Source organism: Megascapheus bottae, chromosome 8 (genome assembly GCF_031878675.1).
Source record: "Megascapheus bottae isolate mThoBot1 chromosome 8, mThoBot2.hap1, whole genome shotgun sequence".
Lineage (NCBI taxonomy): Eukaryota > Metazoa > Chordata > Mammalia > Rodentia > Geomyidae > Megascapheus > Megascapheus bottae.
Genome location: NC_143516.1, coordinates 48184749 through 48204640, shown reverse-complemented (window position 1 = coordinate 48204640; position 19892 = coordinate 48184749). Strand labels below are relative to the sequence as shown.

The following is a 19892-nucleotide window of genomic DNA, read 5'->3' as shown; positions in this document are numbered from 1 at the left end:
TATGAGCGTGACATAAAAAGTTTCTTAGCTCAAATTTAAAAAAAGCTCAGAGAAATTGACATAAATCATCAACCCCTTACTTCTTTTCAGCTGCCTACGTCCAAGATGATCCTGAATTTTTCTCCCACTTTTCCTCCTCCCACCTTTCCCTAGTTGTAGAGTACATTTCCAAGATATTTTCTTGTGAATATCATTGTTACACTAGTTCATCTTTTGTTATTTGTTTCATCTTGTTTTTCCCCTTCTTTGATTCAATTAAACAAGTAAATGTATATATAATACACCAGGTACCAAAGTAGATACAGCACCAACAGAGGACAAACCACAAGCGAAAGAAAAGTATCTGACTTTGCTACCTGGTATATTGTATATTCGAAATAGGGTAGGGAAGGGGGGAAAACAAGATGATTGAGAAGGGGGTAGAAGAGGAAAACAGACAAAAATATAAGAAGGGGTATCAATTTGTGAGAAGTAATGCACCTACTACCTCATAAATGTAACCATAACCACTTATACATTATCCTGACAATAAAATTAAAACAAGAAAAAAACTTCACTTAATACATTAAAAACAACAACCACAAGGACAAACCTCTTGTGTCCATATCCTGGAATTCATTTCGCTCTACCTCTTCCTATATGGTCATATGCACATAGCTTTTGAGCTATTGCATTCTTCTGCTAGGAATATCCTAGATTTACACTAATTGTTACCAATGAGGAAAACCATGGAACCTATGTTCCTTTGGGTCTGGCTTCATTTAATATGATTTTTTCCAAGACTTTCCATTTTCTTACAAATGGGGCAGTGCCATTCTTTCTGATGGTAGCATAGAATTCCACTGTGAAAATATACCACATCTTCTTAATTCAATCAGCTATTGAAGGGCATCTGGGTTGGTTCCTTGTCTTAGCTATAGTGAACAATGCCGCAGTGAACATGGTTGTACTGGTCGGTTTAGTCTGGCCTTGTTTATGGACATTTAGGTAAATGCCTAGGAGTGGGATTGCTGGTAAGTTCTTAACTGAAATGGCACCCATCCTTTGTCAGGTGATAACTACAGGTGGAGTGACATTTCGTGACCAGATATGGCACAAAGAATGCTTTCTATGCAGTGGCTGTAGAAAAGAGCTTTGTGAAGAGGAGTTCATGTCCCGAGATGATTACCCGTTCTGTTTGGACTGCTATAATCATCTTTATGCCAAGAAATGTGCAGCCTGTACCAAACCCATCACTGGTAAGTTCTTTAGTTAGGTAGGATTCTACCATGACACAGTTACAAGGATATAGCATGCAAGCCAGTTAGTTTAGAAACGGGTAAACCTTTATGATATTGCTTTTGGGGATCATCACAATTGGATACCCATTTGTAAACTTAAATCTTACATGAATCCCTTACAGAAAAGACAGTGTAATATGTGCATTAGTTCTCTTTAAGAAGATACAATTGCATAATCTCTAAAGTCATAGATCAAGGGAGGAGTGAAAGGGAAGGAGCTAAGAGGTCAGAGAAAACTTTAATAAAGAAGCTTGATTTGATTCTTATTAAGGAAGTGAGTGGATAGAAGGGATATTGAGAAATCAGAATGCTACTTAGTTCCAAACACAGGGTAAACAGACTTAAAATATAAAACAGTTAATTAAATGTAACAATACTGAAAAATTATCTGAGGCTGTAGTGATTAGAGTTTGCATAGATCAATAATTAATTCAACTGCATTTAAGATGCTTCTAACAAATGTGTTACTCTTTTTTCATTCTTTTTTTTGATAAGTAATTGTGAAGGTGGGATTTTTTCATTTTTTTTGTAATTAATAGAAGGGTTACATGATATTTGCCAGATAGATGGTGCATTAATTCCCATACATTGATACCCTTCCACATGTCTTGGTCCCCATTTCCCTCCCCCCCACCCCTAACCCTCATCTTGTTTTTCCCCCCTTCCCTATCCAATTTCAAATAACCAAATACAAATATATCTGATATATCAGGTAACAAAGTGACATACTGTAACAATATGAGATAATCAAGGGACAGCAAAAGAGATGAGAGATAACATAGTACCTTAAGAACAACAATCATTCATTATATGGCTTATGTATATATATCCTAGAGATCCTTCCATTCAGGGTCCTACTATATGGCCTTTTGTATCAAGGTTTTGCTCTATTGCAAATCTCTGCTAGGAGAGCCCAAGGTTTCTACTGATTATGACAAATGAGGGAAACCATTGAGCCTAAGTTCCTTTGAGTCTGGCTTACTTCACTTAATATGATCTTTTCTAAGTTTTTTCATTTCCTAACAAATGGGGCAATGTCATTCTTTCTGACAGCAGCATAGAATTCCTGTGTATAAATACCACATCTTGTTGATCCACTCATCAACTGAGGGACATCTAGGTTGGTTCCATATCTTTGCTGTGGTAAATAGTGCTACAATGAACATTGTTGTGCTAGTGGATTTAGTATGTCCTTGTTTCTGGATGGTTGGGTAAATGCCAAGTAGTTTAATTGCTGGGTCATAGGGGAGCTCTATGTTTAGTCTTTTGAGGAACTGCCATACTGCTTTCCATAGTGGTTGAATGAGTTTGCACTCCCACCAACAGTGTAGTAGTGATCCCTCCTGGCCACATCCCCTCCAGTATCTGTTGTTAGTAGATTTCTTGATCCTGGCCATTCTAACTGGAGTGAGGTGGAATCTTAGAGTTGTTTTGATTTGCATTTCTTTTATGACCAGAGATGTTGAGCATTTCTTCATGTGTCTATAGGCCATTTTTGTTTCTTCTTCAGAGAAGACTCTCTTTAAGTCTTTGGCCCATCTTTTAATGGGATGGTTGTTACTTTGGAGATTAGTTTTGGAGTGATTCAATTTTTTGAGTGGTTGATATATTTTAGATATGAGGCCTTTGTCTGTTGTATGGTTGGTGAAGATCTTCTCCCACTCTGTAGGCTTCCTAATTAGTTTACAAGCTATGTCCTTTGCCATACAAAAGCTCTGCAGTTTAATGCAGTCCCACTTTTTCAGCCTTTCTCTGATTTGTTGTGATTCTTGGTCCTTCTTAAGAAAGTTTCCATCTGTGCCAAGGAGGCCTAGTGTATCTCCTATTCCTTCTTGTAAAGTTTTCAGTGTACCTGCTTTTTTCTCGAGGTCTTTGATCCATTTGGAGTTAATCCTGGTGCAGGGGACAAAGAAAGATCCAACTTTAGTTTTCTGCAGGTGCTTAACCAGTTCTGCCAGCACCACTTGTTGAAAGGCTGTCTTTCTTCCATTCTAGTTTTTTGGCTCCCTTGTCAAAGATTAGGTGGCCATAGGTCTATGGTTTAATATCTGGGTCTTCAGTTCTATTCCATTGTTCTTCAGGCCTGTTCTTGTGTCAGTACCAAGCTGTTTTGAGAATTATAGCTCTGTAATAGAGTCTAAAGTTTGGTATTGAAATTAATTCCTAGGTACTTTATTTTCTTTGAGGCTATTGCAAAAGGAGTTGCTTTCCTGATTGTCTCATTCCTCTCACTGTTGGAGGCAGTTGATTTTTGAGGGTTAATTTTATACCCTGCTTTTTTTTTGACAGTCCTGGGCTTGAGCTCAGGGCCTGAGCACTATCCTTGGACTTTCTCAAGGCTAACACTCTACCATTTGAGCGTCAGCACCACTTCCAGCTTTTTTCTATGCAGGTGGTACTGAGGAATTAAACCCGGGTCTTCGTGCATGCTAGGCAAGCACTCTACCACTAGGCCAAACTCCCGGCCTCTTTTTTCGTTCTATTCACTTATGATGAACTTTAATTATAACTAGATTAAAGAAAACAACATAGCACTGTACTAGAAAAATACATGAGAAATGTTTCAAAAATAACAGAAATCATAGATTAATAATATTAGACTTACAATGTTTTGAAAAAACACTAATCCTAAAGTTAAAGAACTGAAGCTTTGGTCAATATTTGAGAAATCAATGTTAATCTTTCAAGAAATTCACCACTTCACAACATGAAAGAATTATATATCCATTCTCCATTGCTAGTGTTCTTAGACCATATTTCACTTTGTTAGTTTGGATTATATAACAGAGAATTAAGATTCCCCCTCCAGTTTCAAAGATACACATAACAGATCAAAAGAAGAGCACACATTTATCTTCTGATGCAGGAAAAGAGCTTCCATGCAAATCCCAAGTAGAGAATTTTATGCACTTACAAAAAGGACTGAACTACCCAGATAAAGCATACTTGTATTTGTCTATACAGGGGCATCATATTGTGTAGATTCTCGTATTGTCCATCGGATATGGCTAGTCAGCAGACAGGTTTTATTTGCCCTGCACATAATTTCAAACAAACTAACTAATAAAAACAAATGCTAAAAATCCATCTGTGATGACAAAAGCAAAGGAAAAAGGTGCCTTCAGATTCTTTGAGTAAGATCACCATCATAAAGAGTGGACTTGGAAAACATCATAGTAAATGAAGTAAGCCAGATCCAAAGAAAAACACTTCGTATTTTCCCTCATTTGTAATAATTAGTATGTGCCTAGGGAAATGATAGAACAGGATCACAATAGATCAAAAACTACATATATAGGACCATATAAGATGATGCTGAGTAAAATGAACTACAAGATATGGAAATAAGAGGTTTTCCTTTGGTATTGTTTTTAATGTACTGTGTGAAGCTATTTCTTTTCTCTTTCAGTTTTTTTTCCCTTTGGTTTTTATCCCCTGTTGTCACTGTATTTGATTTTGGTACCCCGTGTCTTGCATATATTTTTATCTGAGAAGGGAAGGGAATTATCAAAATGGTGAGACAAAGGACAAAGGGTGAATCAATGCAACTGTGATACTCACAAGACAACATGTTGGAAATGAACTTTGCAATCTGGGAGTGGGTTATGGAAGTGGGAGAAAAATGAGGAAAAGGGTAACAATGTTCAATAAGAAATGTACTCATTACTTCACAAATGTAACTGATGCCCCTCTGTATATCACCTTGGCAATAAAATTAAGTTGAAAAAAATTGAAAAACTCAAGGAGTGGAGCGGCTGCACAATTAAATGTGGTACGCCCTCTCTCATCAGCCCTCCTCTGTTACTCAGCTGTGTTACATCACTGACATTTAGAAGAACTTGCATTAGTGATTTCAGATCTCTTGGATTCCAGAGAATGAAGTTCTAACCACCACACTCTGCTGCCTTCTGTATATCTGGCATCTTCTACAACTAAGGGAATGAATTATCTCCACTGCATTAAGTTAAAAAAATGGGATTCCCAGGTTTTCTACTGGAACTGGATGTCTTAATTTCTCATTCATGCAATCTTCAGTCTCAAATTAAAAATCTAAACTTTTCCTTGAATTGGGCTAGGAAAAATATGGGACTCAGATAGGTAAATGAGAAAATGAAATTATTATTAAAGAGTGCACCACACAGGTCTCTGGGAAGTTACATATCTAATCATGATCTCAGACAGCCTGAACTTGATGGGTTTCAATTCTGATCTATCACAGACTTACGAATCTGATTCTTTTTGAGGGCATACTTTTCATATCACTAAACCAACCTTGGTTAAACACAAAAAGATTGTTGTGCACAAAAGCAGATTACAAAGGACAAAATATTAGACCTAAGCATAACTCAAATATTAAGTGCCAGTAGGTCAAACCTGTAATCCAAGCTACTCAGTAGGCTGAGATCTGAGGATTGAGTTTTTTCTTTTTTCTTTTTTTTTTTAAAGCTAGACTTCTGATTTGGATTTTTTTTAATTGTCAGGGTAATGTATAAAGGGGTTACAGTTGCATTCACCAGAAAGTAGGTGCATTACTTCTCACACATTGATACCCCTTCTCTTGTTTTTTGTCCCCATTTCCCTCCCTTACACTCCAATAGGAAAGTCTGTGTGACTCTCATCCCCAATTAACTACACCAACATGCCAGAAGTGAAGCTATGGCTCAAGTTGTAGATACTAGCCTTGAGTACAAAAGCTCAAAGACTTTGCCTAGGCCCTGAGTTCAAGCCCTAGAATCAGCAGAGTGGAGGGGAGGAGGAAGGAGGAATAGGAAATAAGAAGAGCACATACTATCCCAGCCTCTTCTAACCTTTAGATTTTCTCCTCTCTACAACCCTTCAAAATCAATTTCTTGACAAATCCCCTGAAAACATATAGGGGAATGTAAGCTCAAATGAGGCTCATGCTAAAGTAGGAGAAGCTAATGAAACATTTCATAAAATTCATCACTAGAAAGGGTGTTACAAGGGCTGGTCAAATTCATAGATCTTCATGAGAACCCTAAGCTCAAATTGTCTCACTGCTTAAATTGACTTAGCAAGATAGGATAGCTCTGTCTTTTACTGGATGGCATTTTCTGCTTGGATTTCTAGAAATTGTGTTACCAATCATAATATAACCATATGGCTTACTCAAGTAAAACTAAGCATGGAACACTGAATGAAGAGATCTAAAAAATACCAAATACTAGTCTTGAAAAATGCAATTTATTATTCTATTTTGTTTTTATTTTGTAGCTAAGTAGCTCGGTCACCTGCATAGAAGAAAAGTACCATTACACATCTCTGACTTTAAAATCTACCTCTCATACCGAATTTAATTGTATTTCCTTATCTATCTGAAACAATTCCTAAGTGTTTAGAAAAGTAAACAATAGGGCTGTGAGTTTGGCCTAATGGAAGAGTGCTTGCTTAGTATGCACCAAAACCCAGGTTCAATTCCTCAATATCACATACATAGAAAAAGCCAAACGTGGTTCTCTGGCTCAAGTGGTAGTGCTCTAGCCTTGAGATAGCGCAAGGACAGTGTTCAGGCCCTGAGTTCAAATCCAGGACTGGAAAAAAAATAAAAGAAAAAGAAAAAGTAGGTGATACTTTATTATTTTTATTCTACCTTCTTTCACTCACTACTGTGGATTGCAGAAGAACTTGGCAAACTTTAACTGTATTCTTCTTGTGTCTTGTTTTGTGTACTGGAGACCAAACCCAGGACATTGCAAGGCAATATTGCTAGGCAAGTGCTTTGTTCCTGAGCTACATCTTGGCTGCATTTTAAAAAGGAACTGTGATGGGGGGTGTAGGGGAAGTTGAAAAAAATCTCACCTGAACAGATGGCTGTAGGGAGAGGAAAAGCTGATAGGGAGGGAAAAGGTGTTTATTTTCATTTTCTGCTTCTGGTCTTGTTCACTCCTAGAAGTGTAACCTGACAGAAATGTAAGGCATCCTTGAAAGAATGATGAGTCTGTGTTTCTGGTTATTCACAGGTCTCAGAGGTGCCAAGTTCATCTGCTTTCAAGACCGCCAATGGCACAGTGAATGCTTCAACTGTGGGAAGTGTGCCGTCTCCTTGGTGGGTGAAGGTTTCCTGACCCAGGACACGGAAATCGTGTGCCGCAAATGTGGCTCTGGGGTGGATACTGACAACTAGGAGAGAGCATGCAGTCCTTCCCCAGCCAGAATCCACTTTTTCATTGTTCTCACTAAATCCAGAACTTGGTCACAATTAGTTGACTTTTCTGTTTTATTGATGCTGTTAAGAATGTTCGTGTTAGAGTGATAACAGCAAAGCTTTTTACACATGCTCCTACTGAGTTATATGATCAGTGCACAAAAACACAGCCCAACACGAACTAACAAATAACCTTGCAAAGTGCCGCACTCTGCTGTTAGAAAACTATCTCTTCATATACGAGTGCATGAGCCATCCGTACGAATTGTTAGTATTAATTAATGAAGAATGGCAAGTTTCAAAATGTCAGAGTGTAAGAAAACAAGGGAAAAATTGATACATGAGATGAGTGTTTACATTTCTAGCCCAATGAGTTATATATAATGTGATAGATTGATTGAGTGATAAAATAAGATTCATAAGAGATGGTGGTTCATGATCAGCACAGCCAATCATTATTTTACTGCTCAAATGTTTTCACTTTAGAGTTACAATTGGCCCCACGTTCAGGCTGCCTCCCTGGCTGGTTCCCTGTGGTTTTTTTTTTTTTTTTTTTTTTTTTTTTTGCCAGTCCTGGGCTTAAGCTCAGGGCCTGAGCACTGTCCTTGGATTTTTCTCAAGGCTAGAACTCTACCACTTGAGCCTCAGCACCACTTCTGGCTTTTTCTTAAGTATGTGATACCAAGGAATCAAGCCCGGTCTTCGTGCATGCTAGGCAAGCACTCTACCGCTAGGCCAAACTCCCCGCCCGGTTCCCTGTGTTTTTAAAAACACTGAGGATGCTGTGAGCCTCATCCTTTGCGTATCTATAAAAGGGATCATTTCTACCTAGGGATCCAGCTGAGGCATGAGTTTCAGCACATTTGTATTAATTCTATGTTCAAACTCCACAACGATTTTTCCCCTAAATGCTTATAGACTCTGTGAAATAAAAGTCTATTCTTTTAAGTGAAGCTAGCCAGGATAATCATTATCCCCAAAGGCAAACCTTTAAAGTAAATAGATCATTAAACTATCACTCGTGAAAATGAATTCTAGGGAAGGAATTGAGTGTTAGAACACAACTTTCATCCAGACATCTAAGGGCAGAATAGAAACATAATTAGCTCTGAGCCTCATGAATTTGCCTTCTGAAATTACATAGATGATTAACAGGCAGACACTGAAGTGGGCTTTAAAGAAACCCAGTAAAAGTAAGAACTGAAAAGAATAATTCGCTGTTGATCAATCAGAATCTCCGTGAAGCACAAGGGCTGTGCATGAGGCACCTTCCCCCAGCCCCCCCGCTTGTTTCTACCACATCTGTATCCACCTTAATACAATACGGGACCTTTATTTATAACACTAAACAGCAATTCTACAAACAAGTATTTATTAGGTCCCAAAAGAAAAATCAGTCTTTGTGAAAAGAAGTTTTAGTGAAAAGTCAATCAATAGAGCTTAATCTTCAAAACAGAGAGCCAACTTATCATGGCCCTACCAACTTCCCCAAGCAATAATTTCCTTTTTGGTACAATGAAAAAGATACTTTTTTATTGTCGGGATAATGTATAGAGAAGTTACAGTTACATTCATCAGGTAGTAGGTGCATTACTTTTCACATATTGATACCACTTCTCATGTTTTTGTAGCCATTTCTCTCCATCCACCCCCTCCCAATCATCTTGTATTTCCCCCTTCCCTTTCCTATTTCAAATAAACAAATAAATGTATATACAATATACAAGGTAACCAAGGCAGACACAATAAGAATATGAAATTAACCAAAGGGCAACAAAAGAGAAGAGAAATAGCACATTAGGAGCAACAATCACACAAAATAAAGCTCTTGTTTCCATATCCTAGAGATCCTTTCATTTAGTTTCTTCCTATATTACTTTATGTGCTTAGGTTTTGAGCTATTGTAGGAAAGTCCTAGCTGTGTACTAATTATTACAAATGAGGGAAATCATTGAGCCTATGTTCCTTTGAGTCTGGCTTACTTCACTTAATATGATTTTTTCCAAGTCTTTCCATTTCCTTACAAATGGGGCGATGTCATGCTTCTGATGACAGAACAGAATTCGATTGTATATAAGTACCACATCTACTTGATCCATTCATCTACTGAGGGTCATGTGGGTTGGCTCCATATCTTAGCTATGGCAAATAGTGCTGCAATGAACATCATTGTGCTAGTGGCTTTAGTATGTCCTTGTTACTGGACATTGCTGTCTTCTTGATAGGCTGTTATCACCTTTGGTTATAAGAGCTCTCCAATATAGTAAGAGTTCAGGAGAAGAGACCCATCTAGATATATTTATATATCTACTTTCAGATTACTGCAGAAACATTAAATGTCCCAAGTGAAATATAACTATAGGCTATGCCTGATTTTAGTAATTAAAAGAACATCACGGTATATTCAATTAAAAACTATAAGATGTTTGGAAGCAATTTCAAATTCAAAGCCATCTAGTGAGGTTAACCATTTAGAGATATTAAAAGGACAGGTAACCTAGACTTTTAAAACTATAATTGTATTTTTGGATTAATAATGGTATACTGCTTTCTCATATTCACATTCTAAAATGCAAACTATCAATATTCTATAAATTTGTATAGCACTAAGTAATGCATATGTAGAAACCTATAGCATTCAAAATGTGGATGGATATATAATGCATAACATTTTCTTTGCTAATCAATAAATATATTTTGCATACAGTTTTTTTAGCTAAGCCCTAGCTTTAGACATTTGTTGTTTAGAGGATAGGAAATTGAATGAGCATATTATTGGGTTTGCATTTAATCTTTACATTTAAAATTCATAGAGTTACTTCTTAGATTCCAATTTAATTATGTGTGTGTAGTTTAGTATATATTTTCATATATTTCTGTTTTTAAGAGATGCCTTAATCATTAAACATGTATTTAAATGTATGCTATGATCATAGCTAGAACCATAACTAGACCCACTCTTGTGGTTCTGAAATAGAGGGAGGCATGGAAATATGGAAGTGGAAGATATAATTGTTCTTGATATAGAGATTCTTCTAGATGCAGAGATCTTAGCGTAGAGAAGATACCACTATAGATAGAGCACAAATGTGTTAGAACTTGTTAGACTGGCAAACACACAAATGTCACTGTCTAAGTCATACCATTGATATATTTGATTTATATAGTAAAGAGAAAAACTCTCAACTGGCATATCCCTATGGACCTGACTGCCCATGGAAGCAGTGGGCTCCCTCTGACTCAAGGTGACATTTGCATGAGCATGAGACTAGTTAGACGAAAATAGTGAATGGTAATAACAACTAGGTGGCTTGGAAGAGGCAAAAATTAGGCCAAAGATCAGGAAAACTATTAGAGATTTGAAAGAGAAAGGGTCAGAGGAGCAGAAAATACTCTTAGAATGAAAGTGTGTGTGTACATGTATGTGTGTGTGTGTGTGTGTGTGTGTGTGTGTGTGTGTGTGTATGAGACAGAGACAGAGACAGAGAGTCCAAGGACAATTAACAACTGGTCTTATCTAGGGAAGAAAAAAATATTATGGCTAGATTTGAGGAAACTCTTGCTAGTGGCTTTATATGTAATAGAATCAGCATGTGCAGGGTTCCAAGGCTCAGGTTTATTACAGTAATATACATGTTTCATTAGTAGCTATAAGCAAAAGGCTATGCAGGCCTAGAACTGTGTTTACAGATGTAAGGTGAGTAGGATACCCAAAGGTTTAAATTTTACTTAGCAAAATTAGAAAAATGTTAGACTGAAATAAACTAGCACCATTGGTCAAGTGATTACAGGATCAAGACTTAGTCATTATAACCTTAAAAAGGGAAATATTGCATTGTACATTGCAGTACAAAATATGTGTGACTAATTACAAATGACTTCTCTTAAAAACTATCACAAAATGTAATGTCAAAATAAAATCAGTCTAAAACCATTTTTGATGTTAGTAATTACATTTAGTAATTTAAAGAAATAAAAGTAGACACATTGATAACACTTCACATTTTAAATAAAAATGATTTTTACAGTATAATTTGGATATGTATAATTGAACACATAAATTATTCTCTAACACATTTATAGGTAGATGTTTATGACTGTAATAATACTGCTTTTATGCTTGTTTTACAAATAGTGAGTTTCTAAAGTTTCTTAAACTGAATAAATTTTCATCTTACATAGTATATTTTCTAAAATTATTTAATGAGTTGTATTTTATATCAACTGTTGTAAACACCATAGATATGAAATATCATCTATAATATCTCTATTTCAGTTACATATGTATGAGTTTCATTTGCATAGTTACTTTTTTCTTCTTGTTCCAAACATTTTTATAATAACTAAAATATGTACATTTGGATATCATATTAAAGCATTAACTGAAAAATAATCATGAATTCTGATTCAAACACAAAACATCTCCTAAATAGGAAGAACCATGCTTTGATCTTTCTTACAGTGGTCAACTTTAGAAATACCCAACATTGGAAATGGTGCCTTGGCTCAAGGAGTGGAATGGAAGCCTTGAGCTTTTTACAGCTCAGGGACAGTGCCCTGGCCTAAAGATCAAGCCCCATAATTGACCAAAACAATCTTAGAAATATCTCACATGAAAATAATTATGTTAACCATAATGATTTTACATTCTATCAGAAACTACACATTTCAGTTGGATATTTCTGCTTTTCTAATTTCTTCCTTGTGGAGAAAAAAAAAAACTTTTTGAAAGCTGAGTGCCAGTGGCTCATGCCAGTAATCATAGCTATTCAAAAGACTGAGATCTGAGGATTGTGGTTCAAATCAGCCAAGGCAAGAACATCTATGAGATTCTTTCCCACATTTCCCACTACCTCAAGCATCAGGTAGATTCTCTCCAGAATTATCTTAGGTATGCAATATCAACATTTGGTTTAATGTCCTTATATCCTGAATTTGTTTAATGCAAGAGCAAATATTTGGAAAAGCACCCGCCATTTGCAGTTTATTCCTTTAAACAATGTTTTTGAAATTCTTACTGGTACTCAAAAATCTTTTGTCTTCAAGTAGTGTTTATCAAAGTGGGATTCTTTTTCACGGGATATTACCATTTTCTCAAACCTAGGAAAAAGGTTCATTAGCCTACCAGAAACATCTTTATTAGCCTAAAGATATTTGAAAAGTCACAATAAAGAAAAATCTGAGCTGGGTGCGGTGGCTCACACCTGAAATCCTAGCTACTCAGGAGGCTGAGATCTGAGGATCGAAGTTCAAAGCCAGCCCACTAAAGACTGAGACTTTTACCTCCAATTAACCACTGGGTGGGGGGAGGACAGGAAGCAGGGCTGTGGCTCAAGGGTGGTAGCCTTGAGCTGAAGAGCTCAGGGACAATGCCCAGGCCCAAAATTAAATTGCTATGACCAACAAAAAAAAGAAAAGAAAGAAAGAAAGACAAAGCACTGTAGACACAGCTATTTGAGAGGCTGAGGCAGAAGGATTCAGGAAGAAGATCTGAGCACAGGAATTCAAAGCTAACCTAGTTAACCTAGTAAAAACCCATTTCAAAAACAAAGTAATATTTAGAAACATTCTCTTTCTGTGGAGAAATCAAAGAGACTTTGCAAGTATGGGAAAGTATGTCACAAAGATAAACGTAACCTATGACTTCTCAGAAATTACTCAATCTGAATTTTATGTATCAACATAAAAATGCCAAGAGACAAACTAATATCAATCTTCATTTAAACTATTGAATTCAATAGAACTGAGCAATGCGTTCTTCTATTCACAAACACCTACATGGCTTCTCAGATGTTTCTAAAATCACAACATCTAGAAACAAGAATTAGAACATTTATCAGAGAGCCACTCTAAATTTTCTTAGCTGAATAGCTTTAGGACTAGATATCCTGGTGAAGATGGAGTTAGAGGAATTATTTCTAAAATTGGAAAGGAGGGAAAGTAAACAAGAGAATCAGGCAGAAAATATGGGTCTATAAAAGAAATAACAGGGTTTGTGCATATTTATGGTGACTGAATTGGATACATCTGTGGTTGGGAATGACTCGCTCTGATAGAATTATGATCTGTGTCACAGAGGAACAGAGTATTTTGCCCAAATATTTTCCCACGAATGGTAATGAACTTATGGAGTAGATAGATGTCCATAAAGGGTTCTCTGAATTAGGGACAGTAATGAGCTCAACAGACATTCATTCAATGACTCAGTACATTAAATACTATTCCTACCTCACCACCACCACCACCACCACCACCCCAAAACCAAGCTCAACATTTATGGATATTCACATACTGAATTCCAAGGATGGATTCTTTAAGCAAATAATCTTTACCTCTCTTGGATTGTCTCTAGCAAAATTAATGGGGATGTTTCCTCCTGAGAGCTCCAGCTCAAGCTCTCAGAATAAATGTGCGAGTACAGAGAGATGACTCATGGAGAAGTAAAGAGGAATAGTGGTTTAAAAGAGAGGTGTTTGGGCCCAGGAATGTGGCCTCCTGGTAGAGTGCTCACCTAGCATGCACAGAGCTCTGGGTTTGATTCCTCAGTACCACATACACACACAAAAAAAGCTGGAAGTGGTGTTGTGGCTCAATTGGTCAACCACTAACATTGAGAAAGTTCAAAGATAGTGCTCAAGCCCTGAGTTCAAGCTCCAGGACTGGCAAAAAAGAAGAAAGTGTTTAACCTGAAGAGAAGAGGAAATGAATTTTGTTTTGCTTTGATTCTGATACTGGGCTTATATTCAGGGCCTTGGCACTGTCCCTGAGCTTTTTTTTTGCTTGAGGATAATGTTTTACTACTTGACCCCTGTCAAGTGCTCAAAGTCAAAAGGCTAACTTTGAGCTTCAGTCCTCAGATCTTCTTCAGTAGCTAGGATTACAGGCATGAGCCACCAGCTCCTAGCAGAAATAGAATTTTTAAATACTCCTTTTCTTATAAACCTTTTTTTATAAACTACATAGCATGGCATCCACATGAAGCAAACAGATAAGTAACATAGAAAAATATTGACAAAATTGGGAACTGAAAACAACTAACAATCTCCTCCCTTCATAGAAATGCCAGATCAAAGTTTCCTCCTCCATAGTACCTTTGCAAATATCCCATAGCATAATTTAATAATTTTTCCCTCAACTTGAAGAAAATTATTACTTCTTTCATCATCCTGTGACAAGTTTAAACAACTTGGTTTAATATTACGTTAAGGAGAGGCAATCTAATTAAAACAAGAAAAACTGGGTTTCAATCTCTGCTCTTCTGCGTGCATTTTGTATGAAACCTGGCAGAGATATTAAACTTTCTCAACCTTGGTTTTGACATTTTTAATTAGGAGACTATTATATGAACATCCTCTGCATATGAAAGAAGCATACATAGGTAAACCACCTCACAGTCCATTAATTATAATATTATTGAATATCAGCTTCCTTCACTTTCCTTCCTTAACCTTCTTTCACTCCTAGACCATATATTCACTTTTTCTAAAGCCAGTGCTCAGTCAGATGTCTGACACTCAGTTGACACCCGATAGAAATCAAATTGACTTCTAGTTGTGAAATTACTATTTCTGAAATAATTTTCTCCCTGCACTGTTTTGTTAATAATCATGATTAAACCTGCAAATCTCTCTTCCCATTCACCTCACTCACATTATACGGACTTGTTCTTGTGAGAGGGCGCCACAGTTTCCTCCATCTGTTTAAATCTGAACCATTTCCTTTCTCAACCAATGCTGACATGATGCCTTGGACAAGTAATTTCAAGTGGTCTGGGGAATAACTGCCTTGAAGATTTTTCTGAAGCCTGCTGCATAGATTTTGTATATAGCCTCTACCTTAAGCCAGACTATCCTAAATATGTCAATTTCAGAATCATCCATCCAAGTTTTATATCAGCTGATTACACAGAAGTAGAAATGCAACTGTACTGACTTTGTTTAAACTGTAAAATGCGTTCACCAATGTCTTTCAACGGGCAGTCTTTAGCTTACTGCTGGATATGTGTAGTTTGAGACCTCTTAAATTCTCTTCTCATTCTGGAGCAGCATCCCAGGGCTACTGCAATCATCACAGACTACAGAGCTCACATTCTTCTTAACCAAGCTCCCTACTTGCTAGTTTTCCCTTTTTCTCTTCTCCAGTCTCAGAGCTCTTTAAGTGCATCTGTTCCCTGTGGACAAAAATGCTGACTATTCACATAATTAATTTGAATGTAATTCCAGAAAGTAAACATCCAGTTACTATGGACTAAAAAAGTCCATAGTCTGTGTGTGTGTGTGTGTGTGTGTGTGTGTGTGTGTATGCACCAGTCCTGGGACTTGTACACAAGACCTGGGTGCAGTCCCTGAGCTTCTCATAGGTGAAGGCTAGCACTCTACCACTTGAGTCACAGCTCCACTTCCAGCTTTTTGGTGGCTAATTGGAGGTAAAAGTATTACAGATTTTCCTGCCCTAGGTGGTTTCAAACCATTGTCCTCAGAACTCAGCCTCCTGAGTATCTAGGCAATCCACATTATTTTCATCAGCACCCACACTTCTGCTTCCTGATCTGTATTACATGTGACATAAATCCTCTACTGATGTCAAATACAAGACTAGAGCTGGAAGATGTTTATAGGTATAGCTCCGGACTAGTAGAAAAACAGCACTCGAGTACCGAAACTTTTTTCAAAGAAACTAATTATCTTCAAATAGTTGTACAGAGGGGTTTCAACTCAGCCTCAGTCTGTGAGTACTGTGCAGTGTATCTGCATCATTATCAACCCCCTTCACCATTATACCTCATGTCTCAACCCCACTATTTTTTCAAGTTAACCTTGTTCAATTTTCACATCTGTACATGGAATAGCATGACTGCATTTGTCCACTCTTACTCTCTCGATTTGTGTATCTCCATACCTTTGATCTCACTACCCTCCTGACAAGTTCCAGCTTCAGAAAGTTCCAGAATTCTGATACTCATTTTGTTTGGTTGTTCAAAGGAATTACACCGTTCAAATTCTTCCCTACATACAAAATTTTTTATCCCTCAAAAGTATATTCCTAGCTGCCAAAAAAAAGGAAGCCTGTGCCACACTTAATGAGGAAGATAAAACGTAAGGAATTTTTAGTGGGTGCTAGTCTCACATCTGTTATCTGAGCTACTCAGGAGGCTGAGATAAGGGAAGGTTCAAAGCCAGTCTGGATAGATAAATCCAACAGACTGTATCTCCAACAAATCAACAAAAAGCTGGAAGTAGATACATGACTTAAATCATGTTGAAAATGTTCCACTAATTATGTTCTTATTGAATAATTGCTACTGTTAGGTGAGACCAGCCTCCTCTCCAAACACATCAGATGGAAAGGCAAGGCATGTGGGTCTAAGTAGCTTTGGTTGGTAATCCTTTCTTTACTTCAACCACTAAGAACCACCAGCATGGAGCACTCTCTATAATCCCGATCATGAGTAATAAGCTTAAGGAAAGGGGGTGAGGAGGGCTGGGAGTTTGACCTAGTGGCAAAGTGTTTGCTTAGCCTACACAAAGACCTGGGTTCGATTCCTTGGTATCACATACATAGAAGAAGCCGAAGTGGTGCTGTGACTCAAGTGGTAGAGATCTAGCCTTGAGAAAGCCCAAGGACAGTGCTCAGGCCCTGAGTTCAAGCCCCAGGACTCGCAAAAAAAAAAAGAAAGAAACAAACAAACAAACAAAAGAGGGTGGGGAAGTCATTACGGTGGAGTCTGCCTCGAGATTCTGTGCTGCTGATAATGCTAGCACACAGCATTCAGCTCCACCTCACCATTTTCTTTTTCTGCAAGACAACTTTCCACTGGTCTTCAGTCCTATTCCATTGTTGCATGTCTCAGGACTGTTTGCTCCTCTTTATCTCCATGGTTCACCCATAATTGCTTCATACCTGTACTCTAAATCATCTCCTAACAAAGTATCTTTCCTTCTATGTCTCCATGCTTCTCCTTTTTCTCTCTCCGATATACTTCTGTCACATGTTTCCTAACTAATTTTAGACCATAGCTCTATCTTCATTAGCAGCCTTTTGGCTCTTACTTGTGGCCATTCTAGAGTCCAGGTCTAGATATTAAACACAGATTATTGTTTTGCAGATTAAACCATTCTAGTAACACTTTCATTATTAGATTGAGAAAATGAAGCACCAGGAAGTTGCATTCTCCACATTTCAACAGCCCTACAAGAAAAGGAAATTTCAAGTAAAAGTTTTGCTTTAAGGCCCTTTCACTTTGGATAGTATTGACTCCAGGATGAACAAAAAAGAAAAGAGACCAATATAAAAACATACTTGTCTAAAGGCATCACAGACCACTAACTACAAAAATGAATACATTTGGATTTATATCAAGAGTATCCACAGTTTTATTTTAAAGCAATATTAGTAAAATTTTTGAAACATAACAAAGTTTATGGGACATGATGAACTTTTCCACATTTAAAGCAACAATAAAAACATTGGAGGAATAAATTAGAGGCCAAGTTAGTAAAAAAAATACTTAGTTGACAAATTTATAAATTTCTTCCTGTGATTACAAATCTCATCTTTGTGAGAGTATTTTGTTTTGAAAATAAGTAAAAAGCCGAAAGTGGTGCTGAGGCTCAAGTGGTAGAGCTCTAGCCTTGAGAAAGTCCAAGGACAGTGCTCAGGCCCTGAGCTCAAGCCCAGGACTGGCCAAAAAAAAAAAAAAGAAAGAAAAGAAAAGCACAGCTAAATCTGTGCATTAGCCACTAGGTGGCAGATAGCTGCCACGACACCATCTCTGTGTTAGTTCATGCTTTTCTAAACTTTACAAGTTGGGTAAATTATTTTCTCCTCTCTCCCTAGTACTGCTGGCCTTTGTACAAATGAAATTTTAAAGCAACACACTTTTTAGCTGGGGGAGAAAATATCAGGCTTTAAGCTAAGGATGAAAAAACATCTGGTTTCCCAGTAATAAATGTTAGGTATGAGCATGATAATTACGTCTTATGCCTGGCAAGTGCAGATGCAGAGATGTGTAGAGAAGGCTGAGAGCTCCCATATGGAATGTCTGTCCAGTGATTATCCAGGATCAGTGTAAAACTACGTCCCTTGCTCTGGAAACCCCATATATTACCATAAAAGTACAAGAGTGAATTCTGTTCTAGATCCTTTGTGAACATTGACACTAGAGATTAGACATAAACAAAAACCTCCCAGGAGGGCATGTGAGTTATAAGTTACAGTTTTTATCTCTCCTATACATTAGACTTACCCAAAGTCTAGTTCTGCAGCTGGGATCTAGAATCTGCATATTTAGGAGGGTGAGAAGAGGGGGCTTAATGTTAGTTTTTTGTTCATTTGTTTGTGTTTTGATTTTGCTAGAGCCCCTGCCTTGGACAATGGTCTTTTTGTTTGTTTAAGTTTATTTATTTATTTTTGTGCCAGTCTTGAGACTTGAACTCAGGACCTGAGTGCTATTCCTAAGCTTTTTGCTTTAAGTTACCACTCTACTAGTTCTGTTTCTTTTGTTTGGGGGATTGTTCTGGGGTTTTTTTGATGATTAATTGGACATAAGGTTTTCACATACTTTCTTGCCAGGCTGGCTTCATACTGAGGTCCTCAGATCTCAGTCTCCTGAATAGCTAGGATTATAGGAAGAAGTCACCAGTGCCAGCTGTCATTTTATAAAATAAGTAAACTAAATAATTCTAGTCTTTTTTACAGCACTGATTATCCAGGATCAATATATAACTGTGTGTCCCTTGCTATGGAAACCACAAATATTACCATAAAAGTACAAGAGTTAATTTTGTTCTAGATCCTTTGTGAACATTAACCAATTAGCTAATTCAAAGCACCATGAAAGAATTGAAGGATCAGAGAGACCTTGAAATATGGTTTAACATCGCCATGATTCTTAGTAACAAGGGACATTGAGGTTGACTCAGCAGAACTTGCATATGTAACCAATAGCTGCTAATTATTAAACTGTAACCATTTTCTACCTACACAGGAAATTATGCCTGCGCATAAAATATTGGCCCTGAGTTGAAGCTGATGACCTTGATTGGTAGTCTATATCTAGGAATGTCTATGGCAACAGTGATAGCCCTCTTCTCGGGAAAAGAAAATGTACATTTAGGAATTCTGTGTTTCTCTGAATGAAAAATGTCAGTAACTAGTGATTTGGAAGAAGAAAGAAAGAAGAAGAGGAAGAAGAGGATGGGGGTAGGGGAGGAAGGAATGGAGGAAGAGGGAGGAAGAAGAGGAGAAGATGGAGGAGAAAATAGAGGAGAAAGAGAAGTGGGAGCAGGAGGGAGGAAAAGAAAGAGAAGATGGAAGAGGAAATAGATGAAGATGAAGAAGACAAAGGAGAACATCTGAATTGTACTGAACTCGCATGATGATTTCCATAAGTGAATCCTAGAACCCTGTATTATTTTAAACTGTTGTCTCTAGGGCTCTTTAGAAAC

General features: G+C 37.3%; 1 protein-coding gene across 9 annotated transcripts in view; it reads left to right on the top strand.

The window, feature by feature from the left end:
* Fhl5 (four and a half LIM domains 5) overlaps positions 1–7500 on the top strand; it is a 45680-nt gene extending 38180 nt beyond the window's left edge. For all 9 annotated transcript variants that reach the window (XM_090338409.1, XM_090338403.1, XM_090338404.1 and 6 more), the window contains 2 exons: positions 1052–1238; positions 7262–7500. In XM_090338409.1, the coding sequence (XP_090194535.1) occupies positions 1052–1238; positions 7262–7425 (351 nt within the window). In that variant the 3' untranslated portion in view covers positions 7426–7500. The remainder of the gene's footprint in view (positions 1–1051; positions 1239–7261) is intronic.
* The last annotated feature ends 12392 nt before the right edge of the window (positions 7501–19892 follow it).